Source organism: Danio aesculapii, chromosome 19 (genome assembly GCF_903798145.1).
Source record: "Danio aesculapii chromosome 19, fDanAes4.1, whole genome shotgun sequence".
In the NCBI taxonomy this organism is placed as follows: Eukaryota; Metazoa; Chordata; class Actinopteri; order Cypriniformes; family Danionidae; genus Danio; species Danio aesculapii.
Window position 1 is genome coordinate 18,959,952 of NC_079453.1, and position 26,676 is coordinate 18,986,627.

The 26,676-nt window shown below is 35.6% G+C and overlaps 1 protein-coding gene across 1 annotated transcript in view; it reads left to right on the forward strand.

Annotated features, from left to right (window-relative positions):
* The first annotated feature begins 9,023 nt into the window (after nucleotides 1-9,023).
* Nucleotides 9,024-26,676, forward strand: part of jazf1a (JAZF zinc finger 1a) — a 33,250-nt gene continuing 15,597 nt past the window's right edge. The window contains exon 1 of the mRNA XM_056480527.1: nucleotides 9,024-9,315. Coding sequence (XP_056336502.1) covers nucleotides 9,024-9,315 — 292 coding nt within the window. The remainder of the gene's footprint in view (nucleotides 9,316-26,676) is intronic.

The following is a 26,676-nucleotide window of genomic DNA, read 5'->3' on the forward strand; positions in this document are numbered from 1 at the left end:
TGTGATGACCCCTGCTGAATAAAGGGACTAAGCCGAAGAAAAATTACTGGATGAAAACATAATGCTTTTTTGACTGATTTCACAAGTACATTTTTCTCTTTTGGATGAGAATACGGAATATGCACACACAAAAATCCACAGATTTTTAAAAATAAATTTTTATCACTCAGTCTATATATTGACTTATGTAAATGTGTGTAAATACATACATATTCTGTTTTTTTAAATCATTAATTTTCTGGGTTTTTACCTTTATTTTGATAGGACAGTGGAGAGTTACAGAAAGGAAAGTATGGAGAACAGAGATAGGGGAAGGATCGGCAAAAGACCTCAAGTCGGCAATCGAACTTGGGTCGCCGTGAGCACCTCAGTGCTACACTGTAAAAACTGCTGTTAAAAAACGGTCAGATTCTACAGTAAAAAATTTTTTTTTTTACCAAAACAGTAATATTCTGTTAAAAACTGTGCATTCTGGGTAACATTTTTGTTTTCGAGAAAGTAACCAAAAGCAGAAAACTGTGAGTTAACAGAGTTTGGATTCAACGTCTCAAGTCTGTGTTTGAAATCACACTTTGTGCCCTTGTTTACTATTTCATACACTAGTTCACTAATATAGTTCACCTGACAGAGTTACTGAATAGTTACTGTTAAATGAGTGAATTCAGACACTGATGAACACCTGCTGTTAATAATCACAATCACCGAAGGAAAGAGAAACACCGTAATGGAGTAAGGGGCTGGTTTAGTTGGGCTCTTCACCCTTGAATTTATACATTTAGACTCTCCAGCTGCTGTAACACAGAGTTTATAAAACACTTTCAGTAGAGTTAAAAAAACAACATACAGTACAAAAACAGATCAGTTCATATAAAGACACTCAGACCTCATGAATCAGACCTTGTACCTCAACAATGGTAACAATTAAAATGTTTCATGCTGCATTGATACTATTGATGCATTGAGGCATGAATAAATGATGTAGTATAATGGTCTTAAAGTTTTCTTTATTTGTGTTTGAGTGCAACTTATACCATAGAGCAAAGTGTTTTTGTCCAAGATATTCTTACAAACTTCCAGAATTCAATACCACATACAGGCATGTTATGTTACATTTAACAATAAATTAAACATTTAATAGGAGCAGAGATTTGTATTATATTAAATTAGAACAGGTTATGCCTCACTAAAAACAATATGAACATTACCAGATCTTATTTAGTTTTTTGGCTTGCTTGACATATCAAAAGAGCTTTTTAAACAAAGTTCTTAAAAGTTGCAGCAGCCAAGATAAATTTATGGTAAAAATGGCCGGGCTAAGAGCCCAACTAAAGCAAACTCTATTCTCCATGATGGTGACGTAAAATGTTACCCTTTATCTCCAGAAGAACTTTAGTAGATGTTATACAAAAATAAACGTTTACGTTATATGTGTAGCTGGTGAATCATCTGCTAATAATTTTAATGATTTAATCATTTGTTGACCTTCAGGTTATTTTATAACAAAGCTGTGACTAAAGTTGTAGGTTTTTGTAGGTTCTGTTCTTGTTTTTCCCCTTCAGTGTTTCATTTGTTCATCGCTAATACTCAATTATCATTTAATCAGTCATTTAATTAATTCATTTACTTCAGCTTTGCTCCATGTTTCTTGGACACTTGGAAGTGTTCTATTAAAACTGGGGTATTTGCTTTGGTGTTTAAAAGGTTAAAGGTGTGAGAAGTAAAAACACGGTGTAAAAATGTATTTTAACAGTAATATAAAGTTAATTAAAAATATGGAGGTAGACTGTAAAAAACAGTAGATTGCTGGCAACCCAGCTGCCACACTTTAAAAATGGTCGTGATTTCAACGGTAAAACTGTAAAAATGCTACAGTACAAATTTGTAACCTGGTTAACAGTATGTTTCTTTAATATATACGGCGAATAACCATAAATTGACTTTCCCAGAATTCCCTGTATGGCACATCACTTTTTATGATTTTGTTGACATTACTATGGATCTTTTTAGTTGTTTCCCCATCAGTTATGTACATTAGAGATTTATGTTACATCTAATGTTGATAAACAATGTTTATTTCATGACTTTAATTTTATGCATGTAACCATACTGGTGTTTAGTAGCTGTGTGAATGACATTGAGCACCTTCAATATATTGATAACCTTTTCTGCTTGTGGGAAAAGTTGTTAGTGATGAGCATAGGTTCAATATGTAACTTCCTCATCATTACCTGCATATGGGTGTGTTAACGTATCTTAACTGTGTAACAAAAGATGTTGGTAATTCAAAATACAGACATATTACCTCTATAAATTAATAAAATAGGGTAGTTTACCGTAAAAATGAGAAATTACTTACGGTTTGTACCGTATTTTTAACAGTAAAGTATTGGCAACCACAGCTGCCGTTATTTTACCGTAAATTTTATGGATTTATTTTTTATAGTACTTTACTGTAAAATCAAGGGAAAAACTGAATTTACTGTAAAACCTGAAGGACATTTCTTCTGTGTCACCGTTGTGAAGGAGAGTAGAGCCAGTGTTTAAGTCAAAGATGAACAATGAAGTGCTGATGTTATTCTGCATGTTTCTTTATTTAAAAACAGCGGCTGTTTTGTTGCTGATGCAGTAAGAATCTCTCTGGTAATTCCAGCTTTACATGTGTGTGTGCTGCTGTGAAATTTTAGACATTTGGGTTAAACTGAACTTTTCTAATGAACTAAAATAAGTTATTATTATAAATATGCTTATAAGCAAATATAGCACATTACTTCATAAACTCATATTGGCCAATTTGAGACAGTTGCTTTCAGTGAACAAAATGAGTTCACTTGAGTATTGAGTATCAATGTGGTCCATGTATTTTTACAGCAACATACTTTAAAATAACAGTACATTGCTGACAACTGCAGCTGCCAGCATTTTACTGTTAATTTACAGAGCAACAGCTAGATGCTGTTAATTTAAAAGTAACTTGCTGGCAACCATGCTGCCAGTAACACTGTTTTTTTAACAGGACAATTTTTAACAGTGTATGTGTTGATGCACTAAAATAATGATTTGGTCAGGCCCTTAAAGATTAACAACAGTTTTGTAAAGTAAATAATATAAATAAACAACAGTATGTTACTTTACAGTTCAGTTGCACAAGATCATACACTGCGTTTTATTTTTTTCAACATAATGTTGTAAGTTCAATTTAACCTGGTAAGTTTTCAGTGTCTCAAGTAGACTATAGTAGAGTGTTTGTTGCCTCAACTTATAATCATATCCAGAAACAGCATCTTTTAAGTTGCGCACCATACTTCCAGTGCTGCAGGTGGTGGAAAATGCACAATTAAGTTTGCCAACTGCCAGTTAAACACCAGAAGTCAGACACGGGATATTTATCACCAGATTTTTCTTAATTATTCAATCATCACATTTGGTAGGTAATGCTCCTTCAAATTTGTGTTATAACTGACATGTATGAACTTATTGTCAACATATTGTTCATTTATTAATTTTCTTTTTTCACCTTATTCCCTTTTATTAATCTGGGGTTGCCACAGCGTAATGAACCGCCAACTTATCCAGCATATCTTTTACGCAGCCGATGTCCTTCCAGCTGCACCCCAATGCTGGGAAAGACCCGTAGACTCCTGCACTCACACACATACACTACGGCCAATTTAGCTTATTCAATTCACCTATAGCACATGTTTTTTGGACTACGGGGGAGGCCGGAGCTCAATGTATTGTTCCCAGTATATTAGACTTTTTATTTGGCCACATTTATAAAGCTTAGTAAAGTTAGATTAAGGTTTGTACAATATCTCAATATGTTTTAAAAATTAGTACTTTTCTAGTTCCCTAATTAACTTACTGAATTTACCTTTATAAATTTTACCATCTCACAGTTCTATACAGTAGACAATATTTTGGAAAAAAATATTAGCAGTAATTGATTTAAATGTACTTTTCTCATTCTAAAGTTTGTAGTATATACCATAATGTAGTATATACTTTAAAGCTAGTTCTCCTTATGTGCCCCAATCTCCACCTCGGCTGCGCCAGATAAACAACACAGTCGACAGACATGAAAGAAGCAGATCTCACGGAACGTAAATATCCTCTTCATATGCATATAGTAAACAAGTAATTAAGAAAACTATTTATAATAATTCACCTAAATGCAATTTTGTCATTCTAAAGGTTACAGCATGTTCCTAGAGAAAGACTGGCTTACAACAGATGAAATTTCACCAAATATACCCTATCTTATATATATACAGTAAACAAATATTTAAGGAACAGTAGACAGATCATTTTTAAAGATTTGAGTACATTTTTATTTAAAAAAAATTGGTGATTACTCTGATCTTGATTGTGTACACTATTTATTAAATATGTTTTGGTTGACTTTATTTTTCTTTTCTTCATAGAATCACATCAAGCAGTGCAGGGCATTTGCTGTTAATAAATTAAGTGAAGCTGCAAGTTTCACTACATTTCACTACAACCAATCAACAAACACTAAAAGCTGAAGCACTGCCATCACACAAGTAATGATCTGTAGGTAAATAAAGTTTGGTGTACTCATGTTGTGTTTATATATTTCAGCTTCAGTGTTTTATATTTTGTACTGCAAAGAAAGAAATGTTAAGATTTTGATGTTTGGCATTTTCATACAGGACACAGATTCTGAAAAAGAACTAAGCAGAGGGATGACTCCTGCAATCATCACAGTGATGGAAGATGTGACAGACCACTTTCCATGTGGCTCTAGTGATGCAGCCCTTGTAATTGAGGAAGCAGTTGTTCTGCAAGGACTTGGTGGCATAACAAGTCAGACACTACTGGTGAACATTGGAGCAGATATCTGCAGTGCAAGAGTACGCTCACTTAAAAATACATTGAAATAGATGTTGAGATGTTGGTTTTATAATCTGCCAAGTTCTGCTGTCATTTTTTTCCAAGAGCCTGTGTTAGTTGTGTATTTTAGAGTTTCTCCTCTTGAGATTACTTTTCCTTTACGATTACTTTGTAAAATAAAATGACTTTATAAGGAAAATTACTTTGTTAAGACAATTGTAATGTAAGTACATTGTGTGTAATTGCTAAATGGAGAGTAAAATCCTTTAATAAATGTGTAATATATGTGTAATGTTCTGTTTCTAATTAAGAAAATCTGCTAGTTCAGTGAACTTGAAAAGTTGATGTATTTAACTTAGCAAATTCTGGCAACTTGATAATGTAAGTTAACCTATTAAAAGGCAAGTTTGCAGGAAATAAGTAGTTGGGTTGGTGGCACAGTGGCTCAGTGGTTAGCACTGTTGCCTCACAGTCAGGTTGGGTCAGTTGGCGTTTTTTTGTGAAGTTTGCATGTTCTCCCTGTGTTCGCATGGGTTTTCTCCAGGTGCTCTGGTTTCCCCCACAGTCCAAAAACATGCACTATAGGTGAATTGGATGAACTAAATTGGCCGTAGTGTATGTGTGTGTGTGTGTGAATGTGAGAGTGTATGGATGTTTCCCAGTACTGGGTTGCAGCTGGAAGGCCATCCGCTGTGTAAAACATATGCTGGATAAATTGGCATTTCATTCCGCAGTGGTGACCTCTAATAAAGGAGGACTAAAGGCGACGCAAAATGAATGAATGAATGAAAGCAGTCTCTCAATAATTAGTCAATGCAACTTAACCAAGTCAATGCAACAAGATGACTTGACTAAGTCAAGTTGAGTCAACAAATCATTTTTTACAGTGTATGATGTTCAGTTCAATTTATGTTTATTTCTATAGCACTTTTACAATGTAGATTGTGTCAAAGCAGCTTAACAGAAATTCTAGTAGATTGAAACTGTGTCAGTTCAGTTTTCAGTGTATAAGTTCAGTTTAGTGTGGTTTAAATTTCACTGCTGAAAGTCCAAACACTGAAGAGCAAATCCATAGATGCGCATCTCCACAAGTCCCAAACCAAGCAAGCCAGTGGTGACAGCGAGAAGCAAACTTCACCAATAGATGAAAGTGAAGAGACAAAAACCCTTTAAAGAAACCAGGCTGTTGGGCACAACCATTTCTCCTCTGGTCAAAGGTGCTGTGAGGCTGGATGTACTTATAATAATTACAATAACTCCATAATAACTAGGTATTAACACTGAACCTACCCTCAAACCTTAACCAGTCACCTTTTATTAACCAGCAGTACTTTCTGTAAGTACTGGGTAAGTGCAAATAAAGTGCAACCAAAACAACTGCGGTCATTGATGCAGTGGTAGTTTCTCTGCTGCTTATGTTTGCATGTGCATGTTGCTGGCTGTACAACTACTGTATGTAATTTACTGGAGTAGTACTTACTGTAGGTGAACCAATTTGTTTGCATGGTTTCAAGAGATCATTGTTTAAGTATACAACAGAGAAATTAAAAGTTCCTCTTACTTTACTGTAAAGTTTTTTTATGTTTATGAAATTGTTAAATTACAATGTAAATTGTTGGTTGGAGATAATATTATTTAAAATGTCAATACCACAAAGAAACTGATGGACATATTGCCTTAATTACTTTGTTGAGCCCAAATATTTGCTTTTGAGGTGTACACTGTAAAAAATCCTGGTTGCCTTAAAACATTTAAGCTGAATCAAATTAATCCTATGAGTTCATTGAACTTAAACTGACTTTTAAACTGACATAAAACCGCTTGCTTAACTTATAAAATTAACATGATTAACTTAGTTTATTTCCCAGAGATGGGTTGCAGCTGGAAGGGCATCCGCTGCGTCAAACATGTGCTGGATAAGTTGGCGGTTCATTCCGCTGTGGCGACCCCAGATTAATAAAGGGACTAAGCCGAAAAGAAAATGAATGAATGAACTTAGTTTATTAAGTTACATTGAACTAAAAACATATGCTGTCATGACTAATTGATCATATTTTTTTTTACAATGTAGTAAATGGTGTCTTGACTACTTTTTTAACGTTTTCTTGTGTAAATGTCCATAGGCGCACTGGTAAGTATGTTTATACCAGGTCACATATATGTGTGTTACTTTGTAATACTTTAAGATGTATAGATAAATCCTCAAAGATTTACTCCAAATAAGTGATGATACTGTATTGGATCAATACAGAATTTGCATTTAGAAAAAAAACTGACTCTTGTATAATATTCATACTGTTTAACCTGGCATGTCTTAGTCACCATTTTTTACTTTGTAGCATCTGGAATCGGCTGCTTAGGTCTGAGTTGTGTGAGGCAGATGGTTACATTTACCAACATCTGGCTGGCTTTACATTATAATTTTTCATGAGGTGAATCCCATTTACGAGCATTCTGCTACAATCCAAGTCTGCATTGGGAACTGATCATACACATAAACACAAAATTATGAATATACCGAAGAGCTATGTTTGTTTGAAAATAGTGCCATGGAAAAAAATTGGTCATTTATTCTCTCAGTTATTTACATAGACCAACGACAGAGAACATTTATAACAGGGAGATTTAACGGTTGATTAACAAGTGATGGTCAGCGCACAGTCACGGTCACAGACTGATCAAAGGGACATTCCTCCTGCTCTTTGTGAACACACTGCCTTACATGGAAGCTTGTGGCATACCGGACAAATTTAAAGTCATTGTAAAAAATATGTTTTGTTAAAAAAAAAATCTATTTAAGAGTCTGGTCATGATTAAATTGTCATTATATTGATCAAATTGTAAAGCCAGTATTTGTACGCGTATTTGTATTTTACACATTTGGGATGGTGGTCATCCATTGACAATGAGGTGAAAGATATAGATCTAGAGGTTTAAAGATTTTATACGTTCCAAAATGACACATAAAACATGAATTTAGATATTCATATATCATTTATGGGGCATATACTGTAGATTAATGGAATGTGTAACAAGAAATACAAATACAAGAAATATAAATACAATATATTTTTTTAAAGAAAAGAAGAAAATGCAAGTAATTGTAATTATGCCATGTGGTATGTGTGGTTACATGTTTATACTATTGTGCAGACCTGAGGTTATTAATGCACTGTGAACTGACATGGGACAACTCAAGGGTAATCAAATGATGCTGAATTTTCATATTTGGGCATAAACTTTCTCTTTAACCTTCCTGTCATGTTCGGGTCAAATCGGACCAAATTAAATCTCTTAAATACAACTCTTAAATATTGTGTCTTACATCTAATTGTCACAAGGCATTATGATTTCCTCCACACTATGTATTTAAACATATAAAAGTGATGATCACATCTTTCATTGAATTTTGAGGGTTGTAGTCAACCTTGTTACACCTGTGATGTTACCAGTCAAAAGTCACCACCATAGGAAATTAATGGGTATCCAGACAATATTCACCCATCAAACAGAAAACATCCCCATATACTGTGCCCCACCCCAACTCACTCACTCACTCACTCACTATTGGTGTATTCACCACAGTTATTTTATGTCTAATTCTATAAATATACGTTAAACACTACTTTGAGACATTTTTGAGACATACTTCGATTTCACAGCTAAAGAATGTTGAATAAAACTGTGGTTTTGAAAAATGTTTTTTGTGCTAATTTAAGAGCAGGTTAAAATGAACCGGTCAGTTTTGACCGGGAACACTAAAGGGAGGGAAGTGAACATGACAGAAGGGAGGTGAACATGACAGAAGGGTTAACTGATTAATAATTACTTTTACATGATTAATAACTGCTCGCTGTTTGTTCAAGTTAGCTATGCATTTTATAACTTCATAAATTTATTCTACACTAAATATCCAATAACTGTGTAATTACTGCTTAATTAAGTGTACCAAAAGGGTATTTTGGGTTGATTTGCAAACCCAGGCCATGGGACTAAATCGTATTACCTGGCTTGAATGGTAGCAAAAGATGCACTGAAATAATCAATAATCCAGTTGCTTATGTAGCCATTGCTTCTCAGTAAAGCATTCATCGCTCGCTCATGCAGGTGAACAGCAGAGTGTTTGTTTCACCGGTGCCTCCTCCTCCTCCTCCTGCTCCTGCTCCTCCGTCATGCCTCTTTCCCCCCATCCCCCTCCCATTGGCTGCCAGCCGTCTAAACAGCTCCAGCTGCAATCACCGCCGCCGCTGCTGCTGCAACGAGCTGCCGGCTATTTGATCACCCCCATCCCGCACAGCCTCTGCCTCCACCGGTCTGCCAACGCACGGACCTCTGCCAACACATCCATGATGACGGGCGTCGCGGCTGCCTCCTTCTTCTCTAACGTTTGCCGGTTTGGCGGTTGCGGGCTGCACTTCGAGTCCCTCGGCGAGCTCATCGTTCACATCGAAGATAACCACATCGGTGAGTGGCGCTCCGGTTTCGGCCTGCTGTCCCGCTAAGTGGCCGCTGTGAAGCGGTGAGAATGCGCGTCTGTGCACGGCGCGTTTGGCTAGGTTGCATGAAGTGACGCGCTAATTCACTTGTACGGACTCAATGCAAATTTAGTAGCATTAGCATTAACCTTATTTAATTAAGGGACGGTAGATAGTTATTTGCAGGTTTCAGCTACGGGTGCACGGGTTAGTGCACGGTTACCAGACGCTGCTCTGTTTAGATCTAGGCCTGTATATACATGTGGCAAGCCGTTTTTACATGTACTGCTTGAAATGACTAACATCTAATTTCGTTGTTTGAAGTTTTTAGTTTTAGGCTATTATTAAGTATAAGGATTTCCAATAGTGACTAATATGCAGAACTATACTTTCATCTGTTTCACTTATGGAGAAACTAGTACTTATTTTAATAGTGATTATTTATTTTATTACAAGCCTATTATAGTTTTATAGTACTTATTAAGCACATAGTACTAGCGCATAGGCAAATAAGTGCAGTGTTTAATTTAAAAGTGCACCTAATTTAACTGGTATAATTCTACGTACTGAAAATAAAAGACACTTAATATTCATTACATGGCTTTCTGGATTACTCGATTGTGATTTGTCACTATTGTTATTTCCCAATAACAACCATTATTACCACTAAAGCTGCAGTCGCACTGCATTTTTTGTCCCATAGACTTTCCTTCATACATCATACCAATAGATTGCTTTAGATCAAAAGAAGAGCAAAACGTGAACTCTGTACAGAAATTTAAAATGAAGAGTAGGGCTGTGCGATTAATCAAAACGCAATCGCACTTTGAAATGTTGTGATTAGTTAATTGCAAGAGGCTGCGATATGAAATATATATTATAAATTACTTATTTTTGCCCGCCCAGAGCAAATGTGTGTGTGACAGTCTTACTAGCCAATTAAGTGAGCACACTGAACTACGCCCACAATAAAAAAGAAAAGAAACAGGAAAGCACTGACAAGTGGGATGATGGCGTCTGCTGCTTCAGAAGCATTAATAGATAAATTAATATCAAAGAAAAACAGCATTTGTAATATGGGAATATTTTTTATTCAAAGTCACAAACACCAAACAAAAACAGGTAATTTTTAGCTTTTGCTAATTGTTGCCACACCTTACAGATTATTGAGCTGAAGCTTGACTACAAAATTAAATCGTAAATCAAATTGCAATTGTAATATCTGTCAAAAAATGTCAATCAGATATTTTCCCCAAATCGCACAGCCCTATGGGGAGCAATAACTTGTTATTTCTCTAATCATCTTGTTTCATCACCTAAGTTTTCTTTCTACAAGTTTCATTTAATTAGTGAATTGTTACAGCTCAGATCCATGGCTTGTGTCTAGATAGGCAAGTAGTCATGTAATAAGCAGAATAATGTACATCCAGCAATTTTTTTATATAATAAATCCCTTTAGTCTTCAGCTGCTGTTAAGCTTGTCAGGTGTGTTCTGTTATAACAACCAGCTGGATGTACATTATTCCTTATATAATAATTCTATTCTATTTTGGGATTGATGGTTGTAAGATCCATTAATATCTGTGGTGGAACCTTTAGTTTGCAAAAAGGTTCTTTATAGTGGACAATGGCTTTTTTAATTTTAAAATTCTTACTTGTAAAAAAATGCTTTTCAAGGAAAAATAAATTAATAGTTCTTTGGGGTAACCGATAAGGTTATTTAAAAAAATTGCATTTAACAATGTAAATTATCAAACTGAACTGAATCAGCATTAACTAATCAATGACTACTGACTTGCTGTAGATATTTTATAGCAAAACTTTGAACTTCTTAAAATTATTCATTCATTCATTTTCTTTTGGCTTAGTCCCTTTATTAATTTGGGGTCGCCACAGCGGAATAAACCGCCAACTTTTCCAGCACGTTTTTACGCAGCAGATGCCTTTCCAGCCGCAACCCATCCCTGGGAACATTTTTAAAATTAGCAAATTAGATTTTTGTTTTAATACTATAAAACCTCTTTGAAAATGTTCCTGTAAAGGTGATTTAACTAATTAAAGTGTAACACAACAGTGCAACAGATGTAATGTTCAAATTAAATGCAAATGAAGAATAAATATTTTTATCAATACAAGTATTTTCCATAAATGTTTGTGATAAAGTTTTTGTTTGAAGTCATTGTTTAAACTTAACTAACAATGTTTGTGTAGCATAGTAATATAAGTAACGCTAATGACTAATCAAATTACTATTGGGATAATATGAAGTCATTATTGGGATATTGAAACTAAATATCAAAAATATAAGTATATATTATCTGGTCAATTTTAAAGAAATACATGTAAAACCAGCTTGCCATATCTACAGTAATTAGCGATAGCGGTGGAGAGCCATTGTTTACTAGTGTTGTGTATTCAAGCTGTCTGTCAAGTTTGCAGGAATGAATCTTTGTTTAGGTGTGTGAAGATTTACATACTTAAATTCAGTTTTCAAATTAGGTCAATGTTTGGCATTATTACTCGAAACAGAACTTTTAACAGAGTTCGGCAATTTTTTAAAAGTATTCTGAACAATTTATTGTAATTTATTGCATATTACCAGCAGTTCATCACTCATCCCCTGCAAGTGCCTATTTCTATAGCACTTGTTGTAATGGAGATAGTGTCAAAGCAATATCATAGGGATAAATGAGAAAATTATTATTGAAATATATGAAGACTGCCATAAAGCAGCCATAAAAATAAGAGTGTTATTGTTCAAATCAAATCAGTTTATTGTAAGTTCAATTCAAATTAATTGTGTGAACTTCGTGATATTATAAAGAGATTTCCCTTTAGTTTTAAGCAGCTCTACAAAAGGCAGCAATGTTGTTCAGCTTCAGTCAGAATGATCAGTGCTGAATCAGTTCAGTTCAATAACAGTGTCAATGTTGCAGCTTGTGAGATGGGATTTACTTTGAGCAGCTCCACAGAAGACAATAGTTGTGACACATTATACACTATGGAATTAAATGACACATTATACCCAAATGACACATTATACACTATGGAATTATACAGTAGTATGTACTTATGCACTATGCACCCAGCCATTCAGCATTGTAGTCTGAAGGCCCCACCCCCTTCACTACATAATTAAAAGTGTAACAGTTGAGTGCATGAAGTGTCCAACATTACAAAGCTCTTTTTACCCAGTTATATAAGTGCATTGTTGTATTTTTTAAACAGTTTCTTGTATTACTTATAGTTGCAAATTACATGGGACAGTGTTTACTTAAACAAACTGGGACACACTTTTTAGTTTGATTCAGTTCAGTTGTTCTTGTGGTCATATTGAAAGACTTTCTGAAAGTTTTCATATTGACTGCAGCCGTCACATTGGAAGATGTCTGTCACAATGAAACACACCTGCACCCCACTCTCTGCAATGGCCACACTGCACTTTTCACTCAATAGACTTCCATTAAAACAGATGTGAATGCGACAGACCTGAAACAGAAACTCATGCTACAAGTTTTGCAGTTCACTGCATTGGAAAGTTCAAGCTTGGTGAACTCGGACCTGCGAAATTGCATCACATGGCTGCATGAGACCTATCAAAGATCAAAACATGACCCCTCTGTACAGAAATGTAAAATATGGACCAATCGCTTGTTTTTTTAAATGTCAAATCATCTTGTTTAATTCCGCCCCTTTTCGCAGCACCGTATGACAGAATTTCGCATGCTCAAACTCTAGTGCGACCACGGCATGAGTCTGTCACTTTAGCCTCATAAGAGATCAGCTTGCCTGATTTCCCTCAGGGGTCACAAATATGACTTTTGGGGTTATGGATTTGACCTCAGAGCTCTTGTTTTAATGAGCACTACAATAAGAGCACCCAGAGCCCTGCACACAGATCATTAATAGCTACTGCTAATCAATAATATTCCTATTGAGTGCAGAGCCCATGCAGTGGCATTGGCAGTGTGCCAGATGATTAAATTCAAGTTGTAAATTTAAAATTCATGATAAAAGAAATAAAAATAATCATTAGATGACACCTTTTTGTTTGGCATTCTGTTGCATAGTGATTTCTATGGAAGATTAATGGGTAAACTTGACAGAGGCAACCTATATTTTCGGCAGCTGGCATATAGAGCAGGATATAAACTCTTGTCTACATCTCCTGAATTACATCCCATGATTGTTTCCAACTCTTCCTCTTTTTCATTGCTTTAGGAAATTACATATATATATGTAATGCATTTTGTGTTTATGATGGCAGCATTGTCAAGCATTAGTTTATTATTTTGCTTGCATTGATTCATTTAATCATTCACTTGAAATGTAATAAAAATTTAATTAAAAAATTTAGTTCAGGCACTGGTGTTGGATAGAAAGTCCTGTTTCTCAATATAAAAACAGCTGTATAATCTGAAAAGGTTTAAAAGACTCTGTAAAAATCACTACAATGTACTCTATAACAGTGTTTCTCAACCACATTCCTGGAGGACCACTAGCACTACGTTTTCGATGTTTCCTTTGCAAGGTTGGGCAAGATACTTGAAAAATGTAGTTAGCTAAGCTATTATCTATTCTACTTAAAATGTTGCTTACCTACACTAAACGCTAGTCTCTTGGTAATGTAGCCAGCTAAGCTAAAACCTACTTGGCAAAAGTAGCTTACATCTGAGCTATTTTTCGCAATTTACATGTTTAAATCGAAGCAACTTAAATCCCAGTCAATCATATCATAGTGATCAATAAAGCTGTCAATGAAACATATGAGGCATAATTGTTCCGTTCAATTATTTACTGCAAATAATACTCTACTAAAGAGAACAGTATCATTAGTATCTATCATGAACTAATAGTAGCCTAATCACCATAGTATACTTTAGCGTTTACCATCAACAAATTAATTTGAGTACTATTGTGTAGTTGAGTACAATGGTGTAGTACACACTGTAAATTACTAAATTATTTTTTGAGCACAACATCAGATTTAACGTTATTGCATTTAGCATTGCATGTACTTCTCGAGGTATGGTCACGAGGAATCCTGCTTCAAATATAACTCCCCTCCCTCAGTCATCTTTCCATCAAGCAAATTTCTCATGTTATCAACCTCACTGATTGGAGCGAAAGGTGGCAGTAACGCTCCAAAAAGTCTGTTGTTGACCAGCGAAAAACAGGGAAAAAGAAGAAATCGTCATTCTCACCATCATATGGATTTACTTTCATTTGATAGACACCAGCCTCACAGCTCCGTGAATGTCGATGCCATCACTTATTGATCCACAATCGGTAAATGTAGCTTGTGTGGATGCTACTGTGCTTCTTGACTAAAAAAATATCTTCGCTACTGAAAAGCTATTTGATTTAGAAAGTAGCGGCAATATCGCCACGCTACTAAGAAATGTAGTTAAGCTAGTAGCGTCACTACTTGTAGCGACGCTACTGCCCAACACTGCTCTTTTGTCTCTCACACCCATAACTGGTCTTTCAGTCTCTGCTAATGAGCTGATGATCTTAATCAGGTGTATTTGGTTAAGGAGACATGGAAAATGTGCAGAGCTGGTGGTCCTCCAGAAACGTAGTTGTGAAACATTGCTCTATAACCTGTTAACTGATTATTTAAAAATATTTCCCTTACTATATAGAAAAGAAAATTAGTATAACCCAAAATTTCTTGCAACTTTACATTATAAATACTGGTAAATGTTAAATTTGAACATAAAGATGTGCCAGTCATCTTTAAAACCTTCATTAAATATAACGTTGTTTAATTTAAATGGCTCCAGTTTTGGTCTTTTTTGTTTGTCTCCAGATTGTGTGTATGAAGGTCATGTATTATATCCTGTTGAAATTTTTTGGCTTAGAGTGTGTTCAGACTGTTCACGCTGCATCCTGTAGCAAGATGATGTACTGGGTCAGGTTCAATACGTAGTTGACATGCGTATAAGCGGTTGTTGCTAGAAACAATAATTACTTAGATGAATTATAAAATTACCCATTATATTGTGTGTTATTAGCATCTAGACCTATCCCAACCATAAACCCTAACCAACCATCACAGTACCATGGGCATTACCATAGTTGGTATTACGATGGACCTGTTACAGTACATTATCATGCTACAGATTGCTGCAAGGACATTGCTAAGAATTGTAGCTGTTTTTGCCCCTGAGCCTTTAAATGAAAATGAGCTGGTTCTCCTGCGTCCACTCAAAGTAGGGTCTCCCTGCCCACTCTGGGGACATGTCCCTTCAGAAAAGGATAATCGGGGTTGGATGTCAGGATAAACACAGCAAAATGACAGACAGCAACTCAGACACAATGAATCAGAGACCCACAGTCACAAAAACATAAATGACACACAGATTCCATTACAATGTTTGCTGTGTGAGTGTGTGCACACACTAAACCAAAAAAAAAAAAAAAAAAAAACACTAGAGCGCATTTAACATGTGCTGTTTTTGTTCATCTACTCATGACAAATGTGACTTGCTTCTTCTTGAAGTGCAGTTGAATCACAGAGTGTTGGAACAACCCCAGTTTCTTTGCAAATCCTGTCTTGTGGACATGATAGGCTTCACATTAATACTGAGACAATGTAATTTGCGCCTGTCAATCAATATCGGTGGGCAGGGAAAACTGCACTGCTACACCACGGTGTGGTGGGCCTCAAAATCATTGGGATTTGGATCCTATTTTAACATCAGGAAATAAAAAATGAGACTTGTTGAGTTTGTATTACTCCAGTATGACTACTACAGTCATGGCAGTGAGTTTGCATGATAGATGATAGAAATAATCATGTTTCTTATAGATAACATTTCTGGCATGGTAGGTTGCTTGGTAGCTCACTTTGTTACAGTGTTGTGCTTGTGATGCAGAGTGCTTGGGTTTGAGTCTAGTGAAGCACAGTAGGCATAGGCCGGTAAAAGATTCTGACAGTATGATAATCTTGGATAAAAATATCATGGTTTCACGGTATTGTGATTACTGCTTTAAAATATATTCGTTTTAAATGTCTGGATAAAAAAATTCCCCTTTGAAAACAATATATATATATGTATATATATATATATATATATATATATATATATATATATATATATATATATATATATATATATATATATATATATATATATATATATTTTTTTTTTTTTTTTTTTTTTAAGGATTTTAAGTATTTTGGAGCAGTAAACATGTCAGGCTGAATAATTAATATGAATTTTTGGCTGTCTTCATTAGTTTCAAAAACACAGATTTCTTTACATTTTAAAATGCCATTTTTGAATATCTTTTCTGCTGGAGATACTGTTGATATAAAAAAGAGGATAAATAATTGTTACACATACCTTGGGAACGGTATTACAGAAAAATTTGGCGGTTTTAAAACCTTTTTCAAGACTTTTTCAAACCGCGGTATACCTTGAAAACAGTTATCATCCCATGCCTAAAGCACAGTTCCACAAAATGTATATGAGGTGGTCGCAGTGCGCTTTTCTCTTACATTGTCCTTTGAAAACTCTATGGGTTGGGTTTAGGGAGGGCTTTAGGCCAGTCTTTGACTGGTTTTGGTGATCTGTATGACAAGCATATAACCATGCTTGCAATTTAGTAAAAGCTGCAATTGTCATGCACATCTTGTCAGGGAAGCACAGTGTTGTGATTAGTAGTAAATCTCCTCTGAAGGCCAAAGGGGGCTCTTGCGAGTTGCATGGACCCACCAAATATGACCCTTATGGCCTGTTTCCACTGAGTGGTACAGTACGGGTTGGTATGGGTCACCTTTATCAGGCTTGCATTTCCACTTCCAAAAGGGTACCAGTGGTGGGCATGGTGTATAACAGAAAGTCGCAGTTGACGTCATTATCGGTCGAGGAAATATGTCAAAGTAAAGCTGTACGGGTTGTTCACATATCATATGAGAAGTACTTCTCACAAAACAGATGCTTTATACACATAAATACTTGTATAAATGTTTATTATTAATCTTTCTATGCACATGATTTGATTATAACTGCAGATCAGTGAATATCAATGCAAAATAGCCTACTGTAACGTCTGCAATTATATAAAATGAATCAATAAATGCAACATATATGAACATATACAAACCCTTACAGTCTCCGATATGTTACCAATTACAGAAAAACTACACACAGCATACATTTAGTCTTTATTTGAGTTCAAAAACAACACGCAACATATAGCTGACAGTCAGTGCAAACCTCTCATCTGTATCTTTTATCTTCACCAGCACATGGAACCTCTTGTTAGAAATTTACGAGAAACGAGCCAAAAAAGTGGTACAGTACGGTTCACTTTTAGGTACCTTGTGGAAACAGCCATAAAAGCATACTGTACCGTACCACTCAGTGGAAATGGATCATTAGAAGGCCCAGGTAATCCCTAAAGATTTAACTGCTTTCATTGATTGGTAAGTGAAGAGCCAGGGCATAGGTGATGGTGAGAAGGGGACCTTCTATAACTTGTGGATCGGTACTCAATGCGCATGAGAGTTGTTTTTGATTGATCACAGAGCCCAACCCCAAGTAACATATTTCTGATTCGCATAATTGTAGAGAGTGCCCTCTACTAAATTTATTATCTGAAACATACAACAAAACATACCAGGAGGAACATATTTCAGGTTTCACAAAAATGTAGGGTCAGGCACATATTTCCAATGAGCCTGAGCTGCATTAATGTGGAGTTGATACCCCTTTTGCATCCATAACTTCTCCTACACTTCTAGGAAGAGCTTTCTTCAAGGTTTCAAAGTTTTTCCAGAGAAATTATTGCCCATTCATTCAGCCGGGATTTTGCGAGTTCAGGCACTGATGTTGGATGGATAGTCCTATTTCACAATCTCTATTTCAATTCATCGTAAAGGTGTTTCATGGGGTTAAGGTCAGGGCTGAGGTCTCAACTAATCCAACCATGTCTTTATGGGCCTTGCTTTGTTCACTGGGGCATAGTCAAGCTGGAATAAAAAAGGCCAAACTGTTGCCAGAAAGGCATAGGATTCATAGTCCAAACCATTTTGGTATGTTGAAGCATTAGAATTTCCTTTCAAGGACCAAGTCTAACTCCTGAAAACTGTAATGTTCTCCTGATAACGCATCAGGCTGCCAAACAGAAGAGTGATTCCTCACTTCACAGAACAAAGGTTCCACTGCTTCAGACTTTATTGGAAATTCTCCAATATGGTGGACAGCATTGTATTGGTGATATGAGGCTTGCATAAAGGTCGCTTATGAAAACAATGTTTGTGGTGATATTAATGCAAGTGGACATTTATAATTCTTCAGCTATGTAATTAGCAAAGCGTTCATCATTTTATGTAAGGTGTATGTTGCAGGGGGTTTGAAAGGAGCTAACCATCCTAGAGAAGTTTCAATCCCCTCTGATGGAGGTCAAAACTAAGATTTAGGGTTGGTCAGAGAGAAAGTAGGCTATTCATATTATAGAATAGAATAGAATAAAATAGAATGACTTTTACTGTCATTGTACACGTATACAGTGTACATTATATACATGTGTGATGAGATTAATTGCATCTCACTCAGTGCAAACATGTAAATATATCCTTTCAATACAATCACACTAAACAACAAGTCACAGTAGAAATAACTGTAGACGATAAACAGTAGTGCAAAAATATGGGATGAGAGGGTGAGGTAGGGTGAGGTGGAGTAAACAGTTCTGGGGTAGAACGAGAGAGATATATACAAGATGTACTATGTAAATGTAAATTGATAAATACTTGTGCAAAATAGGAGATGAGAGGGGGGTAGGGTGAGGTGGAGTAAACAATTCTGAACAGCCCTTTTCAAATCAATCCATAGATTTTTGATGATGTTCAAGTCTGGGGACTGGGATGGCCATTCTAGAACATTGTACAGTGTCTGAGCATTAATTCCTTAGTAGATCTGGAACTGTGCTTTGGACCATTTTCCTGCTGAAACATCCAACCCTGCCATAACTTCAGCCTCTTGACTGATTCCTGAACATTGTTCTTCAGAATCTGCTGATACTGGGTGGAATACATGTGACATTTAACTCTGACAAGGTTTCCAGTACCTGTGATGCCACCCTCTACCATATTTTACAGTAGGAAGCATGTTCTTCTCCTGGTATGCTGTGTCATTTTTTCCACCATTCAAAGCATGGTTGTGGCATCTGTCCACAGTATATTTTTCCAAAATTATTCAGCCTTTGCATACCTCAAATGACTCTTCTTGCTGGCAGAATGCAGAAAAGGCTTTTTCTGCATCAGCCTGCCATTGAGTTGTTCTTTGTGAAGAGTGCGCTGAACTGTGGAACGATGTATACTGACATTATCAGCAGCAAGATGATCCTGAAGCTTTTTGGAGGTGGTCTGTGGTTTGTCTGTGACCATCCTAACCATTCTTTGCCTTTGCCTTTCAGATATTTATTTTGGCCAACCACATCTTTTCTTCACCAGAACTGTTCCACATAAACAATTCTGACGAAGGCATATACAATATGTAAATATAAGATGATAATATTAGTGCAAAAATAGGGGATGAGAGGGGTAGGGTGAGGTGGGGTGAACAGTTCTGAGGCTGAATGAGAGATATGTACAAGATGTATATAATTAGTGTTCTGAAGCTTTATGTGTAAATATGAAATTACATATGCTACTTTAATATTTATTTACATGTGCTGACTGATTTTAAATTGTGATTTTGGTAGCCCCTAAAATGGGTTGTACCACTGACATTACCTAAACAGTTGGGGTAAATACACATATGATGTTTGTATATTTGTTTGTATTTATTGCATTGATAAAACAGAAAAGCCACAGTGTCTAAAATACACGTAAAGAGCTAAGCTGAATGCATTTTATCATTTAAAGGGACAGTTCACCCAAAGATTAAGATTACGTCACTATTTACTTGTTTCAAATCTATGATTTTCTTTATCTGTTATTCTGAATGCATGTTGGTAACTTCCAAGCATTGACTTCCATAGTATTTGTTTTTCCCTATGGAAGTCAGTGGCTACAGGTTTTTAGGTTTTCTTACTTCAAAATGTCAAAAAGGGTTGGATGGAACCACTTGTTGGGGAGTAAATATTGAGTAAAAGTTAATTTTTGGGTGAATTATCTCTTTAAGCCAAAACGGTTGATCTAAATGTATGAAGTCAGCTGTTTGCTAAAAAATCATATCAAAAGGTCTCATAGAATGTAGTACTTACAGGGGTTGGACAATGAAACTGAAATGCCAGGTTTTAGACCACAATAATTCCTTAGCATGATATAGGGCCTCCTTTTTATGGCCAATACAGCATCAATTTGTCTTGGAAATGACAGATACAAGTCCTAGACTATGGCCAGAGGGATTTTAAGCAATTCTTCTTGCAGAATAGTGGTCAGTATGTGGTCAGTGGTCACTATGTAATGCTGGTGGAGGAAAAACATTCCTGACTCGCTCCTCCAAAACACCCCAATGTGGCTCAATAATATTTGAATCTGGTGACTGTGCAGGCCATGGGAGATGTTCAAATTCAATTTGATTTTCCTCAAACTACTCTGTCACCAGTCCTGCTGTGTGTATTAGTGTATTATCATCCTGACACATGACACCACCTTCAGGATACAATGTCTGAACCATTGGGTGCACATGGTCTTCTAGAATAGTAGTCCTTGGCAGTGATGCACACATCTAGCACAAGCATTGGGCCTAGGCAATGATATTGCAGCCCAAACCATCCCTGATCCAACCCCCTTCCTTCACTCTGGGCATGCAACAGTCTGAGTGGTACATTTCTTTGGGCTTTTCCACACTGTAACTCTCTCAGATTTGGGAAAGACAATGAAGGTGGACTCATTCGAGAACAACATGTTTCACATTGTACACAGCCCAAGGTGTTTGCTGTTGGAAAGTTGCTGTTGGATAATTGAAAAGATGTTTGAAAGTTCATTTTTGGTTTTCGGCCGAAAGATTTTTTATCACTGAAACGACACTGCTGAAATAGTATGTTGTGCTTGTCTGTAGTAGCATGTCTGTGGTGTGTCTATAGTTCTATTCGGATCCTCTGCACTTCATCACAAATGTAGCCTACTTGATCCGTGTTATAAAGATCATTACTTAAATGCAAAAATAAATCAGTGCGCAAGCGAAATGACGGAGAGGGAGCAGTGCACAGCACAGGAGAAAAAGATCAGTGCTCGGTGTCATGAAAGTCCTTAAGCAATTTAAGGGTGGAAAAAAAGGTAATGGATTTCATTAAGAGCATTGCAACAAACTTCTTAACTCTCACCCTTACCTAAATGCCTAAAATTTTAAGAGTTTCACTGTACTTTCTGCCAATATATGGCAATGACGCTGTGGTTGCTATAGTTATGTAAAAAGATCGTAATCAACCACGAATGCTTGTCTTGTAGTAACTGTGCAACACACATCCATGCCGTTTTCTTTTTATTAAGCGAGTCAAGACGTTCCCTTATTGAGTCAATCTCTGGTCGAATTCAACATGTATAGAGGAGCTATACAACTCGGCTGGGATCTCGTAGAGCCTTTTGAAGCTGCGCTGTAAACTGCAATTTCAAGAGTTCGCACTTAGATATTGCTTGATAATATAAACAAGTTTTGCATGCTGTCCCGGGAGAGAACCCTGAGCACGGAGATAATTGATGAGCATGTAAGGGGTACAAGATCGGGTAGTACTCGAGAGCCCCCCTGGTAAAGGAAGAAAAGGGGTAGATGAGGTGGATGGGGGATTCTTCAAAAACAAAGATTAGGGAGTAATAGACGGGCTATTTGTAGCTTACTAATGATTACAGATGGAAGACCAGCCAAGATCTATCTTATCCTGTGCTCCTCTCGAAATTAGTTTGTAAAAACTTCACTATATATGAATGCACTCCTGTGCAGACTTAGTGTATCGACACACTATGTACATTAGTATGTTCATTCAAAGCTATCTTGGTCCCTTAAATTTGTTAAGGGCAAATGGATACTAAGGGCTTTGTAGCAACGGTTGAGGGAACACTTGGCTCATTAAGGGGAAATACTTAATCCCAACCATAAATTCCTTAAGTTGACCCTTAAAAATGTTATTTATGCACTGCTAGATGTTATCTGTGTGAAATCCCCATCTGAAGTGATAACCCATTGTTGCAATGAGCTAAATTAAGGCTTTTATTTTATTTGTCATTCATTCATTTTCTTTTCGCCTTTGTCCCTTTATTAATCAGGGGTCGCCACAGTGGAATGAACCACCAACTTATCCAGCATTTGTTTTATGCAGCAGATGCCCTTCCAGCTGCAACCCATCACTGGGAAACACCCATACACTCTCACATGCACACACATACAGCACAGCCAATTTAGTTTATTCAATTCCCCTGTACCGCATGTCTTTGGACTGTGGGGGAAACTGGAGCACCTGGAGGAAACCCACGCCAACACGGGCAGAACATGCAAACTCCACACAGAAATGCCAGCTGACCCAGCCGAGGCTCGAACCAACGACCTTCTTGCTGTGAGGCGACAGCGCTAGCCACTGCGCCACCATGTCACCCCCTCTATTTTATTTGTAATTGATTTATTTTTTTAAAGTTTTGTTATTAATTTATGCAGCTGCAATGCATTAGTTATATTAAGGTTAGGACACAGTCACAGCCATAAATAGAATAATTGGCATAATAACCCTTGTATATTATACACCACTTTTTGAAGACTACAGTAGTTTGTTTATATAATGTTCACTTAAATCCAGATCAATTCATAATAATTATAACTAACTTCATTTATTGAAATAACTAGTGCAGTTTGCTTGCATTCCCATCACATTAACACTCATATCAGCAATCAAAGTAATTATCACTTGCATGCATATTAAGTTAGGCAACATACAAGTTTTGCAGCCCATCCTCAACCTAGCTCAAAACAAACTCTTGTAAATCTCAGCCAGGTTAATCCTATATGGAGTATCTTCACTGACACTGATTACAGCATATGCAGCGGATGCCCTTCCAGCTGCAACCCATCACTGGGAAACATCCATACACTCATTCACAATGGACAATTTTAGCTTACCCAATTCACCTATACCACATGTCTTTGGACTTCAGACTCTACACAGAAATGCCAACTGACTCTTGCTGTGAGGCGACAGCGCAACCCACTGCACCACTGCGTCACCCCAATTTAAATTCTTAAAAGTTCAAAAGTTTCAGAGTAACATTCCTGTATATTTGTGTATGCAATCAGACTTTGTGTTAGTTTAGTTTTCTTTTAATTAAGAAATGCTAAATTAATTATTTAATTTTCAGTTCTACAGTGCTTACTGCACTATACAGTTGTCATATATTGAATTCATCTGAAAAGTTGCATTTTGTGAAAAGGAAAAGTTGTTTAGGTTAGGCTAAAAGCGAAAGCTGTACACGATTGCATTTGAACAGCTTCTTAAAAATAGTGCAAAACAAGCAACATGTCTCAATGCATACAACGTATTGCAAAGTTATTTTACAATATCATTTGTTTGGGTTATTTGACTTCAGAATGATATTGTTTATATTTGTTCACAACTGAAACTTGATCTGAATGATCTGAAAACACTTAATTTGAATGGGTTTCAATTAACTTTCTGTTTTGTAAAATGATTATACAACCTTGATTTGTGCCTCTTGTCCTAGTTCGACCAGTTTAAATCTGTGGGTTACAGGTTGCAGTTTTGTAAGTTTCGACGCTTGAGTGAAAATGATGGTGTATGAACTTATGTAACATTGCCTCCTTGTGGTAAAATTGTGTTTTTTTTATCTCATGACTCCCATGACAGACGTTTGCAGATGGTCATAAGATTTGAGAACATTTACATTATGTAATCAAACGGTATCAAGAAAGAGCGATGACCTTAATAAAAGCTTGATTATATATTTTGTTTTATTAACATAAATATATATTTAATTAAGGAAAATATAAGGATAATTTGACAGCCATGTTTCTGGTCTTTTATATTGTTGTGAGAAAAAGAGACAGGCATACAAACACAGAAACAGAAAGTTCAGTGGGTATATCTGTTTATACTTACCTAGGACGAATGGAATTTAGCATTATGTCATACCCTCCCGTGTCAGCTAGATAATCCTCCGGGCATTCGGACCTGTATTTAGGTAAATTGTTGTTGTGGCAGTGGTGATTTGTTCAGACATGCTGGTTTCATTTCCTATCTAATCTATTTGAATGTAGAAGGCAACAGTTGACGTCATTTTTAAACAGATGTTTGTTACCCTTGTTTTTGTTGTTGTTGTATCTTCGTATCATCGGCATGGTACAGTACGTGTCACTCTGAGCCGGAGCTAGTTGCTCAGTACCAGCATACAGTATGACAAAAAAAAAGAAGCAGCTTAAACCAGCTCAAACCTGCAGCCATGATCCAAAACAGCTACCATTTGTAGCTAAACAATATTTTTCCTTTAAATATTTTAAACTGTCGAATGACATTGACGCCCCCCGAATTTAACAGCTAATTTATACAACTAGAACAAGGTATTCAGAGAACTAAAGGTATTCAGAGAACTAAACACGTGTTTGTGAGTTAATTTTGAAAAATGAGTTTCTTTCAGTGACCAGAAGATGTCAGACTTGTTACACAGTATCCATTTGTTTTAGTAGTCTGACAATCTGGAAGTGCTACATTTTATTTAAAGATAAAACATATATAAAATGTCTCCAAATGTATATAAATGTATCAGAGATGTTATTTACATTCTATTGTTTTGAAGCCATAGGGTCAAAATTTTTTCAGTCATAGCTTTGGGGTTTTGTTTGCTTATATAATCAACTGTTCATCTTTTTTGATTTGCTGAGTGAAATTATAGTGAATAATTGTTCCACATGTTGTTTATAATAATTTTATGGGGTTAAAAGGAAAATGTAATAACCATTTTACTGTTCCATAATGGTACTATATGAGTACTGTGAACTCCATTTAAGTTGAAGTAATGAGGTATTTAATTAACTCATTACCTTTAACACTTAGTTCTAAACTCTTTTCAAATGAGTAGGATTAAATTTCAGTAAATTTTAAATTATCTTCACTCATTTCATTTGATAAAATTGACTGTTGGGTTTCACATTGTAACCTTTTTGAGATTCTTTCGAAAAATTTTGGAAACCGGTTGCAATTGACTGTCACAGTAGGAAAAAAAAAATAATACTACGAAAGTCCAACATTCTTTACAGTATCTTCTTTTGTGTTCAACAAAAGTTGAACTGAACAGGTTTGGAACAATAGGAGTGTGATGGCAAAAATAATCATGAACTATACCTTTAACCAGTTTTGGTGTACACTACCAGTCAAAAGTTTGGAAACAGTAAGACAAATACTGTAAATTTTATTGCAATTTCAAGTAACGTTTTTAAATGTAGTTTCAAATATAACTCATTCCTGTGATTCAAAGCTGAATTGTCATCATCATTACTCCAGTCCTCAGTGTAATGTCATCCTTCAAAAAATTTAATTTGTATTAAAAAGCGCAAAATGTATTTATGATGTAAAAAAAAATACAGCAAATAAAAACTATTATTTTCAACTTTCTTTATATCAAAGAATCCTAAAAGTACAATGTATCACTATTAGTAATTCATCACTATTAATAATCATTATTAAGAACTTTGTACCAAGAATAACTGATCATAATTTTATAATGATTTGTGAATAACACTGAAGATTGTGTGACCCTTGAATCATAGGAATAAAGTAAATTTGAAACTACAATGCTCAGCATATTGAAGTACACCCCTCACAAATCGTAAATTCATATTTTTAATAGGAAGCTATACAATATTATATTTGTGCATATACATTAGATTAGTCAATACTAAAGCCAAATCTGCAGCTTATCTAACAAAATAACTTATGATAACGGTCCAAATACTAGTACACCCAAATTTATGTGTTAAAGAAAAATATTGAATACAAAAAAAAAGGAAAAATCAAGAGCAGCAAAAAAAAATAAATAAATAAATAAAAAAATCAAAAATTTCGTTGACAATTTGTAGGTTGTAATTTGTAAGGTTTTTGCAATATTTTGCTTGAATTAAATTGTATTATCTTTCAATTTCTAAATATGTTTGGTGACTAAAATATTATTTTTAATAAATATATTTGTTTAATAAATCTGTTTTGTTTAAATGCCCGAAAATACATTGCCTATATTCACTGAGGAATGAATCAAAATTATGCTGAGCATTGTACATTCTACATCTAAGATTGTAATATTTCAGTTTTTACTGGTATTTCTCATCAAAGAAAGGCAGTCTTTTAAAACATTAACAAATCTTACTGTTTCCAAACTCATGACTGATATAGTATC